The 23,916-nt window shown below is 43.4% G+C and overlaps 2 protein-coding genes across 3 annotated transcripts; both read left to right on the top strand.

The window, feature by feature from the left end:
• The first annotated feature begins 206 nt into the window (after nt 1-206).
• ftsj1 (FtsJ RNA 2'-O-methyltransferase 1) lies at nt 207-7,021 on the top strand. Its single transcript, XM_061036122.1, has 11 exons — nt 207-338; nt 1,054-1,182; nt 1,378-1,447; nt 1,542-1,662; nt 2,217-2,295; nt 2,408-2,460; nt 2,538-2,591; nt 3,410-3,512; nt 4,186-4,269; nt 4,422-4,525; nt 6,264-7,021. The coding sequence occupies exons 2-11, from the start codon at nt 1,062-1,064 to the stop codon at nt 6,435-6,437; spliced, it is 963 nt and encodes a 320-aa protein (XP_060892105.1). The 5' UTR covers nt 207-338; nt 1,054-1,061; the 3' UTR covers nt 6,438-7,021.
• Nucleotides 7,022-7,513: 492 nt separating this feature from the next.
• LOC132972959 (bromodomain-containing protein 1-like) lies at nt 7,514-19,388 on the top strand. Of its 2 annotated transcripts, XM_061036120.1 has the most exons (12): nt 7,514-8,025; nt 10,847-12,230; nt 12,326-12,482; nt 12,572-12,700; nt 12,928-13,056; nt 13,647-13,959; nt 14,536-15,288; nt 15,386-15,515; nt 15,695-15,825; nt 16,470-16,564; nt 16,869-17,026; nt 17,721-19,388. In XM_061036120.1, exons 2-12 carry the CDS (start codon nt 10,858-10,860, stop codon nt 17,908-17,910), a joined length of 3,558 nt encoding a protein of 1,185 aa, XP_060892103.1. In that variant the 5' UTR covers nt 7,514-8,025; nt 10,847-10,857; the 3' UTR covers nt 17,911-19,388. The 2 variants fall into 2 exon arrangements, with proteins under 2 accessions (XP_060892103.1, XP_060892104.1); XM_061036121.1 differs by lacking the exon at nt 16,470-16,564 and having other exon boundaries at nt 7,516-8,025; nt 17,721-17,875.
• The last annotated feature ends 4,528 nt before the right edge of the window (nt 19,389-23,916 follow it).

Raw genomic sequence — 23,916 nt, 5'->3', positions numbered from 1 at the left:
TAGTTCATGATTAAATGCCTCTCGTGAAGTTTAATGAGGGATGTTTTGTGTTTCTGCAGCGACACCGTGTGGCCGTCGTTGTATCGCATCCCATTTGGTATTTCCTCCGTATGAAAAACGTTACAAAAAATGTGGCAGTATCCTTTTTTTAAGTCATACATTTGTTTGAAATACATTTTTATATATTAGACAATCTCCGTAAATAATTATTTTCACATCTTTATTTTCTTTTCAACATTTAAGCTGGTTTGGCAACTTCATTTTCATCAGGCACCGCGCGGACAGCTGTGGACACTCAGGGGTCCTTCCATCGTCAACACCGGAGCAGCACGCTTACGGTACGTATTGTAGTGTTTAAATGGTTCATAAAGCCTTCTTAAATTTGATATATTGTTGTTTTTTTTAACATGTGTTTATATTCAACCCAGAGTTATTAACTGACCTAAATAAAAAGGCTCAGGCAGCCACGAAATGACGCGTTTGTTGTTCTCTATGCCGAACTCAATTTAAAAAATATTCAAGACTAGATTAGTCCATCTGCAGCATGTCAGCAGTGTTCATCACGTTATCAACAAGAACATTTTAAGATTCAGGACAATGCCCTCTTCAATTCGGCCAACATAATACAGCCAAACATTCATTTTGAACATCGTTTAGTGTTGACCTTAGTTTGGTTGTAATATGGTTTAATGGGCGTGATTTGGTGGTGATCAGAATCAGAATCAGCTTTATTGGCCAGGTATGCTTAAACCTTACAGTCTATGGCTTAAACACACAAGGAAATTTACTTTGGTAAACTGTGCTCTCTTTGTACAAAGGTATAACATTAAATATCAACAATAGACACAATAATGAAAAAATAAAAAAAGACTGATATGTACAAGGCTATTGACATATGTACAGGTGTTCCTCTTTACATTAAAACTATTATTGTCATAAAACAGCAAGTTATCAGAAAAACTACTTTTTTTATCACTTAAAATCTGAAATACTTGAATAATTCAGGTTAAATGTATTTTTGACGTGTGTGTGTATGTGTGTGTTTTCCTCCAGAAGTCAGGATGGGTCGCTCCTCCAAAGACAAGCGGGATATTTACTATCGTCTGGCCAAAGAGGAGGGCTGGAGGGCACGGAGCGCCTTCAAGCTACTGCAGCTTGACGAAGAGTTCAACCTGTTCTCAGGTGAGTGTAATGACACACCTGAGATAAGGCACTGTTTATACCCACTGTTCATTCATAGGTTACTGGACAATGGGCTCCCTGACATCTTCATCTTGTTTGGGTTTCCTTTTTTGTTGTATCTATCTCTGCCTCTCTCTGGCTCTTTAATGTCTGATTTGTCAAAGGTTAATTAGTAAGAGCTACTTTGTCTCTAAGGTGTGAACAGAGCGGTGGATCTGTGTGCAGCACCTGGCAGTTGGAGTCAGGTCCTCAGTCGGAAACTCAGGTACACTTCCTACAAACCGGTTTTCTTTGGATTGAAGCTCCTAGTTACAGTTCCACATTTTGTTTCATGAATTGTTTTTTTTTTTTCTTCTCAGAGGGGGGGAGGAGAAGGGTGTGAAGGGTGAGGGAGACGAGGAGGTGAAGATCGTGGCAGTGGACCTGCAGGCCATGGCTCCTCTGCCAGGAGTCACTCAGATTCAGGGAGACATCACCAAGGTGAGGACAACATGAATACACATGTAACTCAGATCTTTATCTACTACATCTGAAAGCAGCAGGGAGACATGCTTTCTTTTTTTTAAAGGAAAAAGTCTTAATTTTAGTGTCAGCAAACTCCTAGTAAAAGTGGAGGACTTCATTCTCCTCCACAGAAGATGATAAACAGAAGCCTCCTTTTTCCCCAAAAGTGCCGTAACTAGGCTCAGTCATCATCCCGCCTTTGTAGATTCATACTGATTACTGGTGTCCCTGTGATTTAATTCCAAGCACGGCACAGTGGGAGCTCCACATACACACACTGACAGACATACACACACACCCCAGCTGGCTCTGCTGTTATCGTCTTGCCTCTGTAACGCCTCTGTTACCACCTTTGAAGACGGTACAGAGGGGGGATCACTTTGTCCCCCCCCCATTACACCTCTGCAACATTCAGATTGCGTCACAGGAGTGTGAATATCACGGCATGAAACACAGTCTGAATAGGGCTACAATGTTGTTGCCTTTTAAATAACTTAAATCCGACATGAATCTGTTTTTCCTCCTGTCAGGTGTCGACAGCTCAGGAGATCATCCGTCACTTTGAGGGTCAGCCGGCCGACCTGGTGGTGTGTGACGGAGCTCCGGATGGTGAGGCGCTCATTTTCTGTCCATGTCCTATCCTGGGTTTTAATCTTTCCTCTGTCCCCGTCAAGACTCATGCATTCAGTTGTAAGGATAACATCCTGTTCTGTCTCCATAGTTACCGGTCTACACGATGTGGATGAGTACATCCAGGCTCAGCTCCTATTGGCTGTGAGTAAAGAGGTGTTTGCTTATTCACCTGTCTGTCTGTGATGTCACGATGACAGCTGTTTGTTTGTCTCTCTCAGGCTCTGAACATCACAACACACGTCCTGAAACCTGGAGGCACGTTTGTGGCTAAAGTGAGTCCAACTGTTATTCATCTGAATCGATGTGGATGATAAAAATCTGTGTCATTTGGAAACATGTCCGTTAGCAAAAATCCTAACAAAAAAAACCGATTCTAATAAGAGTCATTATATTTCTATTAGATTTAACTCTAATATGTGTCTCTAGTCTGTCTACAAGCCCCCCAATGATGAGTGAAGTCCATCCTCTCCGTCTTTTGCCTGCTCCACTTTTCAGAAAATGTGTGCTCAAACAGGCCGTTTGGAGATTTTCCCTTCATGACATCACAAAGGGCAGTAACTCCTCCCCCAGGTGGGTGACACTCCCACAGCTAGGTGTTTGTTCTGCCCTCTGAGTCTGCCTTCTCACCGTAAACAATAGGGCATGGAGCGAGAAAGCCAGAGTACACCCAAGCACATTCCAGAGAGGGGGCGTGGTCAGACACAGCTCATATACATTTAAAGGTACAGACACAGAAACAGCCTGTTCTGAGCAGGGCTGAAATAGAGGGGTTTATAGACATGATCAAATACAGGATCAGAGAGGATTTAGAACAAGAAACTTCACACATATTTGTGGAGCTCTGAGGACTTATTTTCAAGGAGGATAATATGTGAACTTTAAGAAGATAAAACCCCCTAAACAAAATGTATATATGTTTTTTTAAAGTTAAAAATACAGACTAGATAGAATCAATAAAGTAAGTGTGGATTTTGTTTCTTGATTGGTATCAAAGCATAAAAAGTCTCATTCTGTGGTGCATTGTGGGCCGTGGACTACATCAGGTCATACCTTCTTTTTATTTAACCCCGCCCTGCCCTGTGTGTCTCAGATCTTCAGAGGAAAAGACGTGACTCTGCTGTACTCCCAGCTGAAGATCTTCTTCAGTGGTGTGACCTGCGCCAAGCCTCGCAGCAGCAGGAACTCCAGCATCGGTGAGCATGATCAACGCTCGATCATCAATCCCCTGAGTCAAAATAAATGCACAACTTAACTTGGAGCAAGCAGTTTGCAGATATGTATCTTCATCTGTGTAGAAAATTCAAATGCATCATGTATGTCCTCGTGTGTTTCCATAAGTGAACATGCATAAACAAACGTACAATATAAACAGCCTAATGCCAAGCTCTCGTTTACCTGGTGAGTGACTCCCCCCCACCCTGCCACCCCTCCCCATTTATCCTTTCCTTCTGCTGACAAGAGATTCTACTGCTGAGAGAGCTTTGCACCATGAGACCGTGCAACAGAGTTCTAAGGACAATATATCTAACAGCAGTGATTTAATGACCGTGTTTGTGGTGGTTTCCACTGTCCTTCCAGGATTTTATTTGCACAGTTCGACCAGAGAACCAAATTATTTTCCCATATACAGACTTACGGACCTGGGAATTGTCATTTAGTAGTCACAGTAAAGGGCAACATGGAATCTCCTCACTGAGAATTTCTGACTGTGATTTTATAACTTATAACACATGTAGGATTTTTTAACAAAATAGCTCAAATTTAGTTTATTTCCCCCCCCCCCCTCTTTTATTTTTTTACAGTTTATATCTGTACTTTTGATGTTTTCATGAACTCCTTTCATCCAGTTTCTCCGTCTGTTTACAGAGGCCTTCGTGGTGTGTCAGAATTACTCTCCTCCTGAAGGTTACGTCCCCAACATGTCCAACCCTCTGCTCGACCATTGCTACGGTAACCGCATCGCTCATGAAAAAATTAGCCTGTTTCACTTTTACTACTAAGTTACAGATACATGTGAGTTAAAGGTAAAGAGTAGCTTCAGATACACAGCCATTTATCTAAAGGATATCATCTCAGTCTGGTCTCTGGTCTCTGTCCTTCAGATGTGGATTTTAACCAGTTAGAGGGGCCAAACCGTGTCATCGTTCCCTTCCTGGCGTGTGGCGACCTCAGCGCCTTTGACTCGGACAGAACCTACCCTCTACAGGTGAGCAGAGCCGGGCTGATCCTGCTGCTCATTACTGAGACAAACAGAATCATTCTTCTTGTTTTCTTGATTTTCACTATAAAACAGAGTCTATTCTGCTTTAATGAAGGTATTTCAGGGTTTTTCCTGCATAGAGAATTCTTTGGCGCCCCCCAAAGAGGTTTTACCCTGCGCCAAAAGAAAATCATGAGCGCCAAAAGAAAAAAAAAGACGATTCAAATTGCAAATCAAATCTTCAATACATCAAACGACTGTTGAACAAGCAGAACATAAACCTAAATACAACGTCTCTGACTTCTAGCAGTCATCTCCCCTCTCATCCATTTACGCATGCGGCTCGCGCTGGATAGCCAGCTGATTGACTGTTCGTTTCTTTTGACTGGTTCAGGACGCTCTGCTGACAGCCACAAGCGCTGAATGCGGGTTGATTTTCTGTTTAGCGAGTTAATTTCAAAGAGCAATCAACTTCATGGCGGTAAATATTTATCCCAACAGTCATGTTACTACTACTGCTTCTTGTCCCTGCTCCTCTGCTGTCTGCAGACGGGTCATTATGGGGGCATGCTGAGACGAGACACACCAACATACATGGCTGCAAACGCACACACACACCGGAAAACGCCAACCACCGCGCACACTTGTTTACTTGTAGTGTAAATGTGCAACGGAACACGGTTGATCTGCTATCCGTATGGACCGAGTCGAGAACGCACATTCAACTTTTCTCCGTTCACTTCCACCGTGTCTGCTTTTATCAACAATCAATAACTTAACAATCGTAACGTCAGCCAGCTGTAGTCTGTGAACTTCACACAGACTGTCAAACAGTGCTGCGTTATAGCCAGCAAATATTTTTATAATTTCTCAAGTTCCTGATCTGATCAAATGATCCAAATCATCTGTGACTTAAATCTGTTATTATTTGACAAAATACCTTAACTCAAATAAATGTACTTAAACAAATGTGTATGTAAAACGAAAACACAATTTAAAGCAAAAGAGCATCCATCATAGGAAGAGGAAGAAATGCACTGAGGATGTGACCTCCCCTCTCTCAATCTCATTACACCCCTCTCCCTCAAAATCCTTCTCCTCCCCTGTTGCAATAAAAAAAAAATCTTTACCAGATTTAATTGGGGTTTCAGTAACTTAAGCATAATGATAATATTATTTAAAATGGTCAGAAATAACAGGAATTGCACAGATTACTGTCAAATAAGGTAATACAGACTCTTAGACTATACTGTAATACGCAGGTCGAACGTTTACTACAGCGCGTATAGTCACCCCCCAAAGGCCCATTCTGAGCCAGGAAAAACCCTGTATTTAAACTGGAGTGTCAGGGGTTAATAAGGTGATACATTTTGGTATGACATCACAGCGGAAGCTAGCAATGCCTGAGGTTGTTCCCAAGTTTTACAAATTCATTTAAAAATCCCTTAAAAGGGAGCAGAAAATAATTTAGACCACAATGAGAACCAAAGCAAAAACTTGTCTAGTGTTCACGTACGCAGTTTCAGAACGCTTATCACCAGGGCAGAACAAACACCTAGCTGTGGGAGTGTCACCAACCTGGGGGAGGGGTTACTGCCCTTTGTGATGTCATGAAGGGAACATCTCCAAACGGCCTGTTTGAGCAAACATTTTTGTTTAATTGGAAAACCTCCTTTTTTTATTTTTAGCTTTGTACAAACTCAATCTCACAGTTGTGGTAAGCTTTTCTGTTTTCTTTCTTTAGCTGGAAGCCGGTAAACAGTATCAGTACACCCCACCCACCCAGCCGCCCATACGACCCCCCTACCAACAGGCCTGCCACCTCCGCAAAAACAACCTGCTTTCCAGAGAGGATGCTCCGTCTGGCTTTCCCAATCAGAGTCAAGATGAGACAGAGCAACAAACTGAGTCCACCTGATCCCTCTGACTGTCCTGATCTGTGGAACAAACACAGGGAATCTTCTTGGACTAAGGGAAAGACTTCTTTCTGGCCTATGAGATGGTGGATGTGGATCCAGCACAATCCAGCTTAGTACAAAGACTGGACGCATGTGTAACCTGTTTCCTCCTTCATGCTGTCTGTCTCCTCAGCAACGCTTTACATGCAGTGGACCTCAGTTTTTATCAATCAGTCGTATGTTTTTATCATTTCCTCTGGTTTAATGGGGAGCGTTTGGTGACGGAGCCGTCAGGAATCAGAGGTTCACATTTTATATTTGAAAATAAAAGTAATTTCTTGGGAGGAAAAAACGACATTGTGGTTTACTTACATTAATAAAACTAAGAAAGAACACAACATCAAATCTCCCGGAGTGCTGCCCCCTAGTGTTGCTGCTGAATTTTGCCGTTATGTTATAACGTGTCAGAGCTGTTGACCATATTCTAGACCAAAGCAATTTATTTTTTAATGATTGTTTTTATTTCTGTTCCTAACTCATTTTACAAGTGATCTGCATTTTGTGTATACATGTTTATTTGCACAATAAAAATATAAAAAGGCAATATGCAGTGCAGGGAAAGGCAGAAAACTAAACTAGCTCATTTGTTGAAATAATCAAAATATCAACAAGATGTATATAAAAAAAACACAATTGACGTATATGTAAGATAATTTGTACACAAATATGTGAATATGATAATTAATAATCAACACAGTAACAACAACAATCAAACCAAAAGCATTCAATGTGAATATATGAGGTTACCTGGTAATGTGTGAGTGTGTAGCTGTGTTCTCACACTGGCGCAAAAATACTACTAATAAAAATTAGGATAAGATTATGCTGATTTCCTCCATCATCCATAATGATATCCACAGAAATATCCACAAAAAGTGCATAACAAATGTATGACAAAGGAAGGCTACATATACTGAATATATACAGATATAAGTGAGTGACCAACAAGTGATGTTTAACGTTTTGTGGAGAGCTTCACTTCTTTCTGTAAGTGACTTGAAGTTAATGAATCTACACAGGCAGAAGTTAATGATTTTCCAATGTTATTGTTTTATATTATGAACACTCTGTTCATGTCCTGCTGCATCACCCGTGTTCACCCTCCTATGTTAGCCACGTTTGCATGGTCAGCAATATTCAGATATCAACCCGTTTGTGTTTTCCACTAAAGAAGCCCCAGAACCCAAAAAAAAAAAAAAAAGCACCTCCACTTCCTGGTTTCCTTCTATACGCGATGACGTCACGACGTAAAGACTCACACAACCGCATTGTTGTTGGGGGAAGAGAAGCTCGGGCAGCTCTGCCACTTCTAACTGCTTTCAAACAGTAACATCGATCCGTGTTTTTCTTCTGAACACCGTATAACAACCGAAACCGGTTCCGTCGCCCTGGATACCTGTCAGTCACCTGTACGTTTCACTCGGTTCAGCGCGAGCCGCGGCCGCCGTTGGATGAGCGGACTGAATGTGGATTTAACTGCCGCTTCGCTCCACAGGCCGCGCCGCCATTGCTGCTGGATTTATACGCTGAATTCGTGAAAACACCGAGGTAAGTTCAGCCTCACTCGGCCCTAACCTTTTTAATATCACGCCCTATAAGTGTGGATATGCTTCAATCCCGAAACAACCGAAACTACGGTGAGGAAAAGGCAGATATTGTGTGGAAACAGGTTCTTGTTGTGCTGGTCGCCATGTTTCCTCCCCCCTCAGTCAGCCCGGTTTGTGGACGGAGTGTCCTAATGTGTTCAAATGAAGCCCTGGGAAGTCACCGCCCGACAGGAGGGCATCGACGGGCAGTTCAGACATTAAGTTGGCACATAGCTTTGACAGAGACACAATTCACAACAGAGATGAACGATGGGGTCTGGTTGATTTAAGCTAACATTAGCCTCAGCTAGCAGGAACCATTGAACAGAGTTATGGAGAAGCCGAGGAGACTCGACAACAAGCGGCTCTCTCAGCGGCTCCAGGCGGACTCACGGAGCGGACCGAGGGCTCGCTCTCGTCGGCGTGTAGGTGCGCTGCCCTCGGCACATTAGTTTCATTCATCAAGTGGACGTAACGTAAGCGCAGTCCGTTTCCGCCCCCTTGACGGTGTTACATTTAATGTTGTCAACATTTTCATTTTCATTATTTCATTCATTTTTTAAACGATACATTCTCGGTTATTTTAACGAACAGCACAACTGAAAATGATCAAAGCTTTAAAAAAAACTACATATTTTTTAGAGCTGCACTATAGTGGCAAATAATTACATTGTGATATATTTTATATCTGCAAGAAAATAGAGAAAGTCAAACCTGATAATAGCAGTTTGCTTTTTATGTAAATCTAAGGCTTGCATGCCATTAGAAAGTTGTACCATGTGTTATAACTTTGTTAAAGATATTGATAAGGAAATGAAGTGTGGGGTAAGTGAAGTATGAAAGAATGCATAATATTTACAGTTTTCGTCCTGTCAGCTGTTCTTCAGGTTTTCACAAAACCTGTTTGCAACACATTTCTCCTGAAGCCAAAAATCATTTTGTTAACACTAAGTTGGTACTATTTCATCTGAGGGTAGCTGATAGTTTGCTTCAGCTTCTTATAACTGCATCAACATGTTTTTGAAGCATGACCATGACACCTGGGCCTCCATCAAAAAGGTTTATAATGCAAACACGAGTGAAAAATAATGTCTTTAACAATAATATAATTTTTATTTATTGCGATTAATTCAGAATTTTGCAATTTGTTTATTGGAGAAAGCTCATATTTCAATAACGATGCCATTGCGATCGATTGTGCATGAGACAGGTGTGTAGGAGAGGAATGAATCCACAAAAATGACAAGAAAATTCCTGCACACGTTTTTATTTGCGCATATACATTGGCAACATTGCAGTGCTGAAACATTTCCAATGTAATTGTGCAACTTAGACCGTGTGTAGGAATTGGTGGTGGTTGCAGTTTTTGATGATTAAAAACAAGAAATTTCCCAATAGTAGTGCCTAGGACATGTCTATTTTTGTTGATGTGGTGGTATGGAAAAAAGGTGTTGATATTGTGCGATCTTTACTTGTATCATAGGTGCATAAAAATATGGTGCAATGACAACTCTTGTTACACTGAACAGCCAACTGAAAACACTTGATAAACTAAACTGCACACAGAGAGACGCAGGGTCTTCCTCATTTAAAGCTTTTAGCTGATCTTCGTGTCCCATCTGTTCCTGTGAGGATACCGCTGTAATTGCATTAACTTTCCTGTTTTGTTTACAACAGAGGAGTGATAGAATCCATTCATTTTAAATGATACATTAACAAGGATAATGTTTAACAGTTCAATAACATGATTGTTGACTCATTGTTTAAAATATTTCCTCAGCAAAATTCCAACTATTCTTTAGATTAACTATCTGGTGTCCCATGCTTCTTTATTTTATAATTATTGATTAATTTAATTTAAATACTTGCATTGCGTGTGTTAACAATATGGAACATGGTTTTTGTACACCTACATTTACAGAAGGATACACATATAGACAACGTACCAAAGAAAAGTAAGTAAGCATCAGTGCGTCATTATTTAGGGTAGAGTTACACAGAAAGCACATTATAAACACAAAAACTAACTGGTTGCTGCATACTGTTTGTAGGTTAGGGCAATATGTGGATCGTCTTCAACATGCGAAAACAATTGGGATATAAATATGACTACAAACTATTAAAGCAATGTATTTATGGTCTTTGACTCAGCAGATAGATAGTTAAATAGACTGATGACAAATTATGGTGTTAAAAGCGAATTGATTCAATTTTTAAGTAAAATGCAAAGCATTTATGCAATAAAGCCGTTGTCCTTTTTTCTTTAAACCTACAAGCAAATACCTCTATTTAACACATTTTTTAAAAACGTGTATGTAGAGCAAATATAATGTGGAGATTTGTTTTGATTCCCGGGCCAGAGTCTTGGTTTTGGTATGAATAACAAAACTCTGTACACAGCCCTAATGTAGTCAGACATAATCAGCATACCAAATATGTTGGCAGATATTTGTGGGGCCAACAAAGTCTTAGCTGTAACATGTGACCCGATCTGCATTAGTGTTACACACTGATTCTTAGTCTATGTTGCTCTTACAGTAAGTGCATGAAGCTAAATGCATTCTTGATTGATCAGCATTCACAGTGTTTGTTTTTGGTGGAAGTTAGATTCTTATTTTCCGTAAAAGAATGTCTTGGAAAAAAAGCAGTCAGTGGTCTACTAGTAGAGATATTGCCATATATCATTCCTGTGAGGCAGCGTTGAGGGGGAAAGGCTGTAAATCATTAAAGCAGGTTGCTGCTACATTACATCACTGACATTGTTTTCTTCCTTTGGTTTTTAGAGTCTTTCAGAATGAAGAAAAAGGGTCGGCATCACCGCCCGGCGGTGCTGAAGAGAGATTCTTCTCCAATCAAGCCTTCGCCCAACCGGGAGACGCTGACATATGCAGAGGCTCAGCGAATAGTGGAGCTGGAGGTGGACGGCCGTGTGCACCGGCTCAGCATCTACGACAAGCTGGACGTCATCAGTGATGACGACCCCACGGCTCAGGAGATCATGGAGTGCAACAGCAACAAGGAGAACAACGAGAAGCCCCAGCAGGTCCTGGTGCGCTCTGTGCGCCTCAAAAACAACCAGCAGAAGAAGAATGCAGCGCTCACTGCCGCACATGGTGGCATAGGCACACACGGCAATGCCAGTGGCCTGTTGGAGCCAAAGGTCAGAACGGTTGAATACAATCTGCCGGTGGTGCCAAAGAGGCCTGCGGCTTATTACAAATATATGGAGAGGACAGAAGAGGAGCTGGACGAGGAGGTGGAGTACGACATGGACGAGGAGGACTATGCATGGCTGGAGCTAATCAACGAGAAGAGGAAGAGCGAGGGCGTCAGCCAGGTGTCACACAATCTGTTTGAGTTTCTCATGGACCGCTTTGAGAAGGAGTCGTATATGGCCACTCAGGGTCAGAGTGACCTGCAGTCACTGGTGGATGAGGACGCTGTCTGCTGCATCTGCATGGACGGAGATGGAGCTGACAGTAATGTTATCCTCTTCTGTGACTCGTGCAACATCGCCGTGCACCAGGAGTGCTATGGCGTGCCGTACATCCCAGAGGGCCAGTGGCTGTGCAGGCACTGCCTGCAGTGCCCGTCGCGACCAGCTGAGTGTGTCTTCTGTCCAAACCGAGGCGGAGCCCTGAAGAAGACCGATGATGACCGCTGGGGTCATGTAGCATGTGCTCTGTGGGTTCCAGAGGTCGGCTTCTCTGACACAGTTTTCATAGAGCCCATTGACGGTGTCCGTAATATCCCGCCGGCACGCTGGAAGCTCACCTGCTACCTTTGTAAGGAGAAAGGGGCAGGTGCTTGCATCCAGTGTGACAAGATCAACTGTTACACAGCCTTCCATGTCAGCTGCGCCCAGAAGGCTGGCCTTTACATGAAGATGGAGCCTGTCAAAGAGGTAACGTCGTCAGGTGCCTCAACCTTCTCTGTGAAGAAGACCTCATACTGCTGCAGCCACACGCCTGAAGGCTGCGACCGCCGACCGCTCAACATCTACGGCGAGCCGCATCCGAAAAACGGAGCCTGCCTCAAGAGGGCTGACAAGAGGGGGAGATCCCGGGCCAAGAGCTGGCAGAAGAAGAAGAGTAGGAGAGTGGAGCCTGAACCAGAACCAGAACCTGAGACACCTGCAAATGCTGGCCCCAGTATTACTGTTTCAAGGTACTGTTTCAGATGACTGTTTCACTTCTAAATACCGAAAGAAACATATGAGTATGTATTGATTATTATGTGTTTTCTTTTTCTTTGTGGATCAGCTTTGACACCATTCTAAACCAGGTGGCGGTTCAGAGGAAGCGTCTCTTCGTCGAGCGGGTGTTTAGTTACTGGGTGCAGAAGAGGCAGTCAAGGAACAACGTGCCACTGATACGCCGGCTACAGGCCACCCCTCAGCCGCCCAAAACCAAGCAGATGGTCGGTGCTGCTGCCACTCACTGGATTCTGAAAGTAGCGTTTGGTGTTTTAATGTATTTCTTGCTGAATTGATATGTGTTTGTCTGCAGGAGCGCATGGAGACGAACCAGGCACTGAAGGAGCAGCTGAAGGAGTGGCACCGCCTCCGCCACGACCTGGAGCGAGCTCGCCTGCTGCTGGAGCTCATCAGGAAGAGAGAGAAGCTGAAGAGGGAGGAGGTAGAGTCACTTCATCATCTACTGCCCCGTTTTCTGTTCTCCATTTTAATTCATTTTTAGAATGCTGATAGATTTAGCTTTGACTGTTATCGTCAAACAAACTCAAAATACAAAGACAGGAATTTTCATTGAATTGGATTTATAAATCAAAACAAATCTGATCCCGTTTGCGTGTGTTTAAAGCTTGTGTCAGTGTGTCCATACTGAGTATTGTGTTCTTCTGTCAGATGAAGCAGCAGCAGTCGGTGCTTGAGGTCCAGCTGACCCCGTTCAACATCCTGCTGAGAGCTGTGCTCAGTCAGCTGCAGGAGAAGGACCAGTACAGCATCTTCGCTCAGCCTGTCAGCGCCAAAGAGGTCTGTCCCTGTTAATATGAACAACCTTTGACGAAATCAGCTCCACTATCAAGTGATAACAGTCTATTTTCCTGGAGAATTATTTAATGCAGCTGAGACTTCCTGGAAAATGAGTAAACAGACTGACGTATTCAGGAAGTGTTTTTAGATTTGCAGCGTTCTGAATACAGATCATTTGTTTTTGGAAGTCATCAACAGGTTTACTTCCGGTTATTGAATCAAACGCCTGGATACTTTTTAATAACAACAACTTCAAAACAGTTTCAAAGAATTTAAAAGTTTGCACTTTACTGAAATCTGAATAAAATAACCTCTACTGATAAACAGTGGTAAAGATTTTTATTTTCTTTTTTGAACACATTTTTAGCTTACTTACTGATATCTTAGTCTGGTGCAGTTAGTTTTGGGATGTGATTGCCTCCTGAACCACAAATACGTATATATATACATGTAGTGCATGTCCATGGGATCCTGTTTGTGCATGTGTGTGTATTTCGACCTGTGTGTGTGTGGCAAGTCTCAACAACAGAGGGTAAAAGTGAAGTGAAACATTCCGCCCCCTTTAACCGGGCTCCTCGTGTCTCCTGCAGGTTCCCGACTACCGGGACCACATCAAGAACCCCATGGACTACTCCACGATGAGGAAACGCATCGACTGCCACGAGTACGGGAGCTTCAACGAGTTCGAGGACGACTTCAACCTCATGATCGCTAACTGCTTGTCCTACAACTCCAAGGACACCTTTTTCTACAAGGCAGCTCAGCGGATGCAGGACCACGGAGGAGTGATCCTCCGCAGAGCCCGCAGAGAGGTCGACAGAATCGGCTTTGACTTCCCCAGCGGGTTGCATCTGCCTGAAGCCCCAAAGCTGGAGCCTCTACCCCCGTTCTCCTGGGAGGATGGTAAGTCCACTGCTTACTAAGAAAGAGAAAATCTGATAACGATGCTGCAAGACTGTTTAGTTCTGGTTCTACGCTCGTGTCCCACATGATGAACTACACACACAAAAAGGTTTTTTGTGTGTGTACTAATGGTCGAAACATCTGCTTGAAAGTTGTACAGACTTCTTGAAAGTGGTTGGTAAATCATTTGTGCTAGTTTTTGAATGATCACGTTCACAAAAGATCAAAAAGCGCTTCTCAGATAGGAGCGTTTTGGTTTTGCAGCATCATGAAACTGATTTTAAATAGACGATCAAATGTTAAGGGGATTACTGTTTGAGATGTCTTCATCCGGGCCTAGTCTGCAGTTGAATTGTGATTTAACATAGAGGCTTTGCAAGTAACTTTTGTCAAGTAAAAGCTGAAAGTTTAATATTTAAAAAGATTAAAGTAGCTTAAATGTTACTTAACTTGGAGGCAGAGAGTAAAGTGTGAGGGACAAATTTAAGCAAATATGTCAACAATTGTGTAAGATGTTAAAGTGAAGAAGTTATACACAGTTGTGCTGAACATGATGTGTGACTTTCTCTCTCACAGTGGACCGTATTCTGAGCCCCGCGTACCGTCAGCGGACCCCTCTGGAGGATCAGCTGAAGGAGCTGCTGGAGAAGCTGGACCTGAGCACGGCCATGAAGCACAGCCCGTCCCGCAGCAAGAGGCTCAAGCTGCTTAAGAAGACCATCATGGAGGTCCGCAGCGAGATGAGTCTGAAGAAGTCCCGCCCGAAACCAGCGCCTCAGGAGACCAAATCAACCCCCCCCGAGTCAGAGGAGAAACCACTACCAGAGCTCCCCGCGGAAACTCCCACGCCACAGGAGGAGCCTTTACCTTCACCGACCTTTGAACTGTTAACCTCCCTGTCAGCGCTCGACACTTCGCCCAGCAACTCAGAGCCACCTCTGAAATCCCTCAAACCCAGCGTTGACCACGTTCCCATGGAGCTGGACGACGACAGAGACACTTCTACCTCAGTGCTACCTTCGGAAACCCTGAATGGGCACATCCTAGAACCAGCGCTCCTCAACGGCGACCTTCACACCGAAGCCTCTGGTGACTGCAACCGACGGACCAACAGCCTGTTTCGCAGATCCAAGAGCACCAGCCCCCAGAAACAACCCAAGACCCAGGAGGCTACCGCTGCACCGGCGTCCCCCCTGGGTGCCAAAACCTTCCTGTCTGTGGTGATCCCTCGGCTGGAGACGCTCCTCCTGCCCAAGAAGAGGAAACATAGTTCCAGTGTCGACGGCGAGGAGGAAGAAGAGGAGTCGCCGATTAAACGCCTCGGCACAGGTACATACTCAGAACAGGAGTGTCTGTTTCTGAAACCTCACTCTCAGCAAGAAATGTCCACTTCAACAAAACAAACTTCATTGTTGTTTTTCTTCAGGTATAGCTAACGGTTTTGTGGTAGAGGAGGAGGAGGAAATCTCACCGTCCCCTCGTCTGCTGGAGCCTCGCCGGCGATGTGCCTCTGAGTCGAGCATTTCCTCCGGTGCAAGCGTCCCCTCCAGCACCAGGTGAGACCAGAAGGGAAGATTTAGAGCTGTGCACACTGCAGAGGATTTTGTCTCCCTCTTTAACAAATCAAAATTATTTGCTGCAGCACTAAGCGGACATTGGTTATTTTTTACACCTGACATAAGATTTTTCCAACCCTGCAACTAAATGCTTTCCTCGCTTCCCTCATCTCTTTCAGCACCGTCACTGTGTCTAAAAGTGGGAAAGGGCGGCCGGCCGCAGCCAGACGGAGTACTGTGGACGACAAAAGCGCTCTGATGACCTGCATCGAGAACGGCGAGTTTACCGCTTCTGCCGAGATCTCTACAGGTGATTGAACCATGTGACTCTTGTGTCATCTACTGACCATGCATGAAGCATTACAGACTGTTTAACGGCCGCAGGCTAAAGCGAACCACTGCAGCAATGAAAGGCTTACTTCCTGTCTATGAAGTGCAAACAAGCAAGAAATGCAGGAACAGGAAACCTTTGATTGACAAGGTGGAAGTGAAGTCTGTTGTTTTCTCAGTGGGATCGGTGATTTAAAGGCTCTTCCTTTTAAAAAAAACCACTCCCATAAATTCTTAAGCGCAACCTGTCCTCCTATAAATATCTTCTTCTAAAGATCAGGCTGTATTTTATTTAGCAGCTAGTGTCTTTAAATGAAACGGCTCTGTCTGGTGGGCCGTTAAAATCACTTTATTTCCTAGAGCCACAGACTGACGCTCAGGCTGAAGCTCTCTCACAGACTCCTCCTGCACTGTAAGGGGATGTGAGGGAAATTGCTACAGTATTGTTATTTCATAATGTCATGTTTGTGCTCCTTCCTGGTTTCTCCAAAGTTACCAACCCAGCTTTAAAAAGTAGTCTGTGTGTGTCTTCAGCTCACCCTCTGTGTGCCTGGCTATGTTCTCACTGTGCTCTGTGTCTGTTGCAGTGAACACTTCATAACTTGCTCGTTGTTGTTTCTGTAGAGGTGTGGAAACCCTCCGCTGCTTCTCCATTTGTTCTGGAGCCTCTTAAACTAGTTTGGGCTAAATGTAGTGGATATCCCTCCTACCCCGCCCTGGTGAGTGAGTGTCAGTGCCCTCTGTTTCTCATCTACCATCTGCCCCTCTGCCATAGTGCGTGCCGTAGCTCGTGATTCGTGCTCACAGCCATGCAGCAGCTGCCAGCCAGCCAATGATGGACCGCTCAGTGTGTGTGTGTGTGTGTGTGTGTGTAGTTGGCCGCTTCGCTCAGAGCGTCACGGCACGACTCAGCCTTGCATGTTTGTGTCTCTTGAGTGCGGGCTTCTTCTCTCCGGCTTCTCTCACTGCGAGGCGGCCCCTTCACTTAGTCTCTGCCTCTCTTTGTCTTTCTGCCCTTCACAGATCATGGATCCCAGAGCACGGAGGAGGACGCGTCTGCACCCCAACGGGGTGGAGCTTCCCCGGCCGCCACAGGACGTCCTCAGAGCCGGAGAGCGGATGCAGTTCAGGTCCGCAGAGAAACTCTTCCTCGTCCACTTCTTCGACAGCAGGCGCAGCTGGTGAGGAGATCACCAACTCATGTTAGAAAAAGGAAGCTGCAGCGACATGCTTTTTGTAGCTCCTGCTTTTTTTAATCTAAACTTTTGATGATTGATCTAATACAGAAAATTAATTCTAGATCAGAGGCCAAGAAATCACATCATCAAAAATCCATCGATCACCAAGTGTGTGATGTCTTTCTGTGTTTTCTATCATGGTGAGATCATCCCGTCATTGTTAAAAGCTCTCTCATGGTATAGGACTGTCATCCTCAGTGGAAAGTCCAACCAATCATCAGCATGTTGATAAGAGTCGGTGCAGATTGGATAGAAGGGGGTTGAAGATTGATTTTGTGGAAGCAAAACAGTTTGGTAGTTGGAATTGACTCGTGTACCTTTTATTTTGTCCGATTTTTTTTTTTTTTGTCCCAAATTGACGCAAGTTAAAAAAAGAAATACGATCTCATGTTATGTCGATCATGTTTACACACTGACTTTCACCCGTGATTATTTTTTCTGGAAAAGGTTTTTTGCATCGATCCCCTTGTGCATGTTTCTGTAGTTTCTGTAGTTTTTTTCCCCTTTGATTACAGATCTGAAAAATCCGAAAAAAACTGACTCATGCAAACTCCTTTACCCAGAGCTCATCAATCTGTGCACGGATTAGCAACATCTTATAACTGTTGCACACTCACACTGTCTCCTCTCTCCTCAGGCAATGGCTTCCTAGATCCAAGATGGCTCCCTTCGGGATCAACCAGACGCTGGACAGAATGAAGCTGAAGGAGGCTCGCTGCTCCTCCATCCGAAAAGCTGTGCTGCTCGCCTTCGAACGAGCCATGGACCACCTGAACCGTGTTAGCAGTGAGCACGAGCTGAGTGGCGCCCTCGCAGTCACGGACTGAACTCTCCCTCCTCCTCCTCCTCCTCCCATCATCCATCTCTCCTTCTTGTCCTTTCAGCCTTTTGTTTTGATCACAGCCGAGACGCTCAGTTTCTGCCTCTTACGCACAAACACACACACACACACACACACACACTTGTCATGTTTACCATTTCCTGCTAACTGGATTCATGTCCCCCCTCACATCGACCCCTCCGTCTGAAATACTGTAGCTTGTGATGGCCATCTTGTTTTGTCAAAGAGCTATGCAACGTAAACGACTCGGTTAGCGGGTGCAAGGAGTCGTGAGAAAAATCACACCTGGGCTGTGAGGACCGAGAAGTCTCGGGTCTAAACCAGTTTGAATGTGTCAGAGTTTGACCTCTGACCTCCTTTAATGTGCTGCAAGACTGCTGCGACAGTCCCACTGCCACGGAGAAACACCCATCAGCGTGCAGCAGTGCGACTGCAGCAGCTCCTGTAAATATCCTGTACAAGGCCTGACACTAATTTATTCACTCCCTCAGTTTGTTTTGGTACATGGTGTTCACATATTTATACAGTCGGAGGTGATGATCCACGTCGTCGCCGGCACTGACGCTGTCGGCCTTTCTGCTGGTGCTATCTCTACACAGAGAAAACAAACATGCATACTGTAATGAACATTTTGATTTCAGCTCCTTTTTTTTCTTTTTTTTACGGTTTTTGTAAGTTATTGAGTTCTCAAGCTTCAAAGTTCTCTCGTCTTTGGCATTACGTTTTTGTGTGTTTGCATCTTTTTTTTTTTCTTTTTTTTTTACCTGAATGTTTTTACTGGACTACTTTTTTTTGTTTGTACATATTTATATAAAATCTATATAGATGCTCTCAAAAAGTTTAAAAATGCCGAAAGTGCATCATTCACACCGAAACCAAAAAAAATAAAAAATCTGCTGCCCACAAGGTTCCCACTAAATGTGTTTTTAACGGTTGTTTTTCAGCCTCTCATGTTTGCGTGCTGTGATGAGTTTGAGTCTTTCTGTAAAGCGTCACAGAATCATCTTTTCCACCTGACCGGAGCTACAGTCAGCTGTAGGAGAGAAGAGAATGTGCCTGTACTAATTTATTGTAAAGCAGAAAATGTATATGCATTACTTTATAGAGAGAGTATTGTAAGAAGATACTACGGGCACACGAGGAGCCGCGTGTAGAGGCGCCTCTTCTTCTGTTGTTTTGTGACTTTTTTTTAAAACATTTTGATCGATAGCATTAAATCTGAGAGGTGAGGTGATAGTGTTTGATGTTTTCTTTTTTTTTTGACGGGGTAGCGATGGGTAGATGTCAGGTTTTGTTTGGCCCCTCTGGATGTGGATGTTGTGTGTAAATAGATTTGGTACTTTAGCTGATTCTCTGGGAAAAAAACCACAGTTATAGCCAACGGGAGCGGAAACCAGCCGACGGCAGGCCGCTGGGATTTTTATACTAAAACACTGAAAATTAAAATATGTTATTGAATCACGATCCAAGTGTCCTGCTTTTATTCTTTTTAATGACTCTTTTATCTCTTTTTATTTTTCTGTAGCTTATTTTCTTTCTTTATCTTTTCTGTGTTTTATCAGCTGTTCATTTTGGTTTTTTTTGCATAATTTTTTCCACCTTTTTAAAATCTTTTGAATTTGGCTTTCCATATAAACCTTGATATCATACTGTTTTTTAACACCTTTATCTTGTCTAGGCTGTTTTGCTTATTTTAAATTCCAGGGGCCGTATTCACAAAAAAAATCCTAGCAAGGATTTTTAGCCTAGGAGTGATTTAGGAATATTCTCAGAGTGACTCTGAGCCAGTAACAGACTGATACTTTTATTTTAGTGAGGAGGTGTTTCGACCCTGTTGCTAGGTATGACACATTTTTTCAGAAGCCGTGATTGGTTAATCTAAAAAATTTAGAAAAAAAAGTCAATCGTATAATCTAGTCTCAGGATGTTAGTGAACACGGCCCCTGGTGTGTTTTTTTAAAATCTGAAGCACAAACTTTTCTCAGGTGAAGATGAACCTAGGTCATTGTTTCTCCATCTTCAGTAGATCTGACCTCCAACCAAAATATCCTGAGAGTATCTGAAGTTTAAAATCAAGACATAACTGATTAAAAAAAAAAGTCACAAATTAATAGAAAGTCTTCAAACAAACTCATTAAAAACACAAAGCTTCAACAACAAACTGATGGATTCTGTGGAATTCCTGCACTTCATCCGCTGACCACAGGGTGGCGCTGTTGTTCTTTCAGATTAGAAACAGCTGTCTGGCTTCAGGTGTTGCTCCGCAGGAAGATTTGGAAGACATGGTCATATTTCAAATATCTTTATTGTTATTTCACACCTGACAGTGAGGAGAGAGCAGGAAGGAAAAGCAGAAGTTCTCCCTCTACCTTGATGTGGTGACGTTTTACATGATTGTGATATCAATATCTACCTCCATTTTTTTTCTGGTGTAGCACGCTCTTCTCAGACCGCATCAGGGTTTTCCCTCCTGTGTTTCTCATCATTCACATGCCTTTCTTTCAAAGAGTCTGCTGAGGGGATTTATCTCTGCCAGCACGATGCTTCAGCTGCCATGCCTCCAACACAGGATGTTATCTTTATGATTAGTAATATAACAATCTGTTTGGATGCAGAGACTGCAGAGTCTTCCTCAAGCTGTCTTCAAAGTGCCTTGTGTGTCCTTTGATCTTCTCACAGCACAACATCCCGGGCCTTTTCTTTTTCTTGTCCTGTTTGTGGTCTGTAGTTCTGACCGAGGTGAAGACAGTGAGTGTATCTTAAAGACTGTGTTTTTATTATTTTCAGTCTGCGCTCTGTGAATCTATGTTCCCGCGGTCCTGTGTTCCGGAGCGTTCCTGAAACTTTTCAAAGGGTGTCATGTTCTTTCACTTGTCTCTCCCCTCGGTCAAATGTTTGATTTTTATTTCCCCTGCGTTAATATGTTTGAATGGATGACCTACAGAGCAAGCACGCCGCTGCACCGGGTCTAAGGGAAGCTTAAAGACGCTTTTCAAAACTGCATAGCCCCCGTTACGTCCCCTGCATCACTGGAGCGCAGTTTTGATTATCAATTTGAAATACACGGGAGATAAAGCAGGGCTTTTTGTGAGAATAAAATTTAAATGTTGGGAGAAAAACGTCGGAAATTTCGTAGATAAATTTTAAATTCAATTTCTTGAAAGTTAAATTTTATTCTCGACATTTCTCCTTTTTTTTTTTTGTCTCCATCTCGGACTGGCAAGACTCAAATCAAGATCGATCAAGACCACCACTGAAAGGCTATATATACACGTCATTACTGTGATTAGAATGAAAGCTCCTCTTTCTAAAAGAACAAATAACTTTAATTCATTCATAATTTCATTTTTATCCCGCGGTTACGGCTGCGACCTTCCCGGGCCTTAGTGAGTGACACACACCCTGCACACAAGATAATGATCGGTATCGATCCTTAAATGTCTTGATCTTGTCCTGGTCTTGGAGCACTCTGGTCTCGGGTATGTCTTGGTCTCTGTTAGTGTGGTCTTGACTCCAAAACTACCCCCAGGTATTGGTCAAACCCCAGTTTAGTATCAGTGCCGCTTCAGAACCCGACCGATAAATCCGGCAGCCGATTTTAGCATATCACTCGACCATCAGTATCTGGTCATTTTATCTCCGATATGTGCCTTAAAAAAGAGGTTTATTCTATTTTTTATTATTTATTTTTATATTGTTTTTATTTAAAGTTGTTCATTTCTAATTAAAAATTAGTTTTTCAGTGTGCTGTTGGTATTCTGGCCGATAAAGGCGTAAAATCGCTCAATTTAAAATCAAGAAGTCTTGTCTTCATAGTGTTTGAGAACAGCATTCAAGGGATCAGTGAAAGAACTGTCAATATCAATCCATCTCTATCAAACATAGATCTCGGGAAGATATCGGCCATTTTATCGGTATCTGAATCTTTTCTCTCCCTAATTTTGGTATCAGTAACAGCCCCATAAATCCCATATCAGTCGATCCCTGGTGCCTGCCTACAGAAAAGTCTGGATGAGCAGCAGAAAACGGACCTATAAGGCGGTGTGTGTGTTCTCAGTCTGTTAACGATTGTACTTTCATTCAGCTACGTGTGTTTGCTGTTGGTGGTCCAGGATCGCTGCAGGTCGTGTGTTCAGTCTGAATTTTGTGTATTTCTCTGAATATCTCTCTGATGACTCATCACTTCCTGCTAATTAGCAGCAAGCAGATATTTTGGGCGTCCTGAGCTCGCCGTGTCGGCTTAGCCACACACACACACACACACACACACACACGCACACACACGCACACTCTCTCTCTTTGTGGGTCTCTAGGGGTTAAAATGTCTTTGAAGTTGGATATAATTACCCATGCAAGCGGGTAATTAACAGTGTCCAGCTCATAAATAAACACATTTCCTCTGCACAGTCTCCATTAATACAGCAGCTGGATCAGCCCGTCGGAGGCTGCAGATGGAGAAGTCGCTTTGGGTCAGATCAGTTCTGAACACTCGGAGGATGTGTTTAGTAATCCATCCTCTACGTACTGTGGAGAAGTCGTGGCCACCTCTAGCTTGATTGTTTTACTGAGGTTTTCTAAGGGCGCGGTCTCACTGGCCATCCGTACCGCGCCCAAGCACGCTTCAACGCTAACGTCCAGTTCGTTTGGCCAGTGTGACCGCTCCGTATCGTGCTCAGGCACGGTGCACTTCCTTGGCTTTGGCACACTTCGGAGAGGTGTGCTTCAGCACGGTACACTTCATGCACGAGCACAAGCACGCGGGTAAACAACGCTGACAGCCTTCATTATGGAGAAATCCAGAGTTTCATGTCTGTATCTGACTAACATGACACAATATAAGACACAAAGTAGCTGTCATGTTCTCTGTGTTGTTCTCCAATGTGCGGGTGTCTATTTAAAAAATTTTTTTATTTATGGCTGTGTCTGATTAAAATGGCTTAAAATAAGCCGCAAAGTCAGTAAAGTAGCTGTCATGCTCTCTGTGTTTTTCTCTGATGTGCAGACACGGACTCGACTGCGCGTCTCTTTTTCTCTCTCTCTTCCTCTCTCTCTCTCGTCCGCCTGTTTATAAACTGAGCACGCTTCATAATAACATAAAGCGTGCATGTGTTGTATTACGACGTTATGTACAAGAGGTAATCGTGCTTTTAGGCACGGTTAGTCCTGGCCAGTATGACCGCGGGCCGTGCCGGCCAGCGTGGGATTGACGCGGGGGGGGGGGCAATTGTGCTTGAGTACAGCACGGTACAGATGACCAGTGTGACCGCGCCCTAAGACTATCCATGTTTATTACTCAATGTTTTTCATGAAGATACAACCAGAAAATATGTTTATCAGATCAAAACAAGAGAACAAAACGACTTCTTCAGTATGTAGTGTGACCTCTCTTTGCACATCCTGAACTCTTTTGGACTGTCTTGAAGTTTTCTTTTTTATCGTACCAGGCTTCTTCTCAGAGTTCCTCTTCAGATGTTGGCTGCTTTTAATTTCTCTCTCTGTGCATATGGTCCCATAGTGCCTCTGTAATATTCAGGTCTAGACTCTGTGAAGGTTAGGTCCTGTCTCTCTATTTTCTCTCCAAATATGTTTCCACTGCATTAAGTCTGGCTCAGACTTCAGGATGATCGTGTCCTGAAGTCTGAGCTTGAGATACAAAAATAAATACATCAACATGACAATTAATACATACACAGAAAATGGCTTCAACAGTCAGATTTGGCCCCCTTAGGTTTCCGTCAGTGTAAAATTTGCACATTCTGATCAATTGCTATCGTTTAAATATGGTCAGTCCTCAGGGGCCCAAAGTAGTTGCCTGCATTGCCTGTTGACAAGCAGCACCTCTGTCTGTATGAACTGTATGATGAATTACAGTATTTTTAAAATCTAACACTGGATTGAGACTCTTGCACCGTGCTGTATTTGTTTCTTTGAGCAAATAGTGACATTATAGACAAAAAAGTTGCCAGTGTATTTGTAAAGTAGAGACAGTGTG

The sequence above is a fragment of the Labrus mixtus genome, chromosome 4, assembly GCF_963584025.1.
Source record: "Labrus mixtus chromosome 4, fLabMix1.1, whole genome shotgun sequence".
NCBI lineage: Eukaryota > Metazoa > Chordata > Actinopteri > Labriformes > Labridae > Labrus > Labrus mixtus.
This window is presented reverse-complemented; position numbering and strand designations above follow the sequence as displayed.

Excerpts from the sequence above, each read along its gene's own strand:
- ftsj1 (XM_061036122.1), top strand. The coding sequence starts at position 1,062 with ATGGGTCGCTCCTCCAAAGACAAGCGGGATATTTACTATCGTCTGGCC. Across the intron at positions 1,183-1,377 it reads AGAGTTCAACCTGTTCTCAG|GTGTGAACAGAGCGGTGGAT; the intron begins GTGAGTGTAATG and ends TTTGTCTCTAAG. Across the intron at positions 1,663-2,216 it reads TTCAGGGAGACATCACCAAG|GTGTCGACAGCTCAGGAGAT; the intron begins GTGAGGACAACA and ends TCCTCCTGTCAG.
- LOC132972959 (XM_061036120.1), top strand. The coding sequence starts at position 10,858 with ATGAAGAAAAAGGGTCGGCATCACCGCCCGGCGGTGCTGAAGAGAGAT. Across the intron at positions 12,231-12,325 it reads CCCAGTATTACTGTTTCAAG|CTTTGACACCATTCTAAACC; the intron begins GTACTGTTTCAG and ends TTTGTGGATCAG. Across the intron at positions 15,516-15,694 it reads AGCGTCCCCTCCAGCACCAG|CACCGTCACTGTGTCTAAAA; the intron begins GTGAGACCAGAA and ends CATCTCTTTCAG.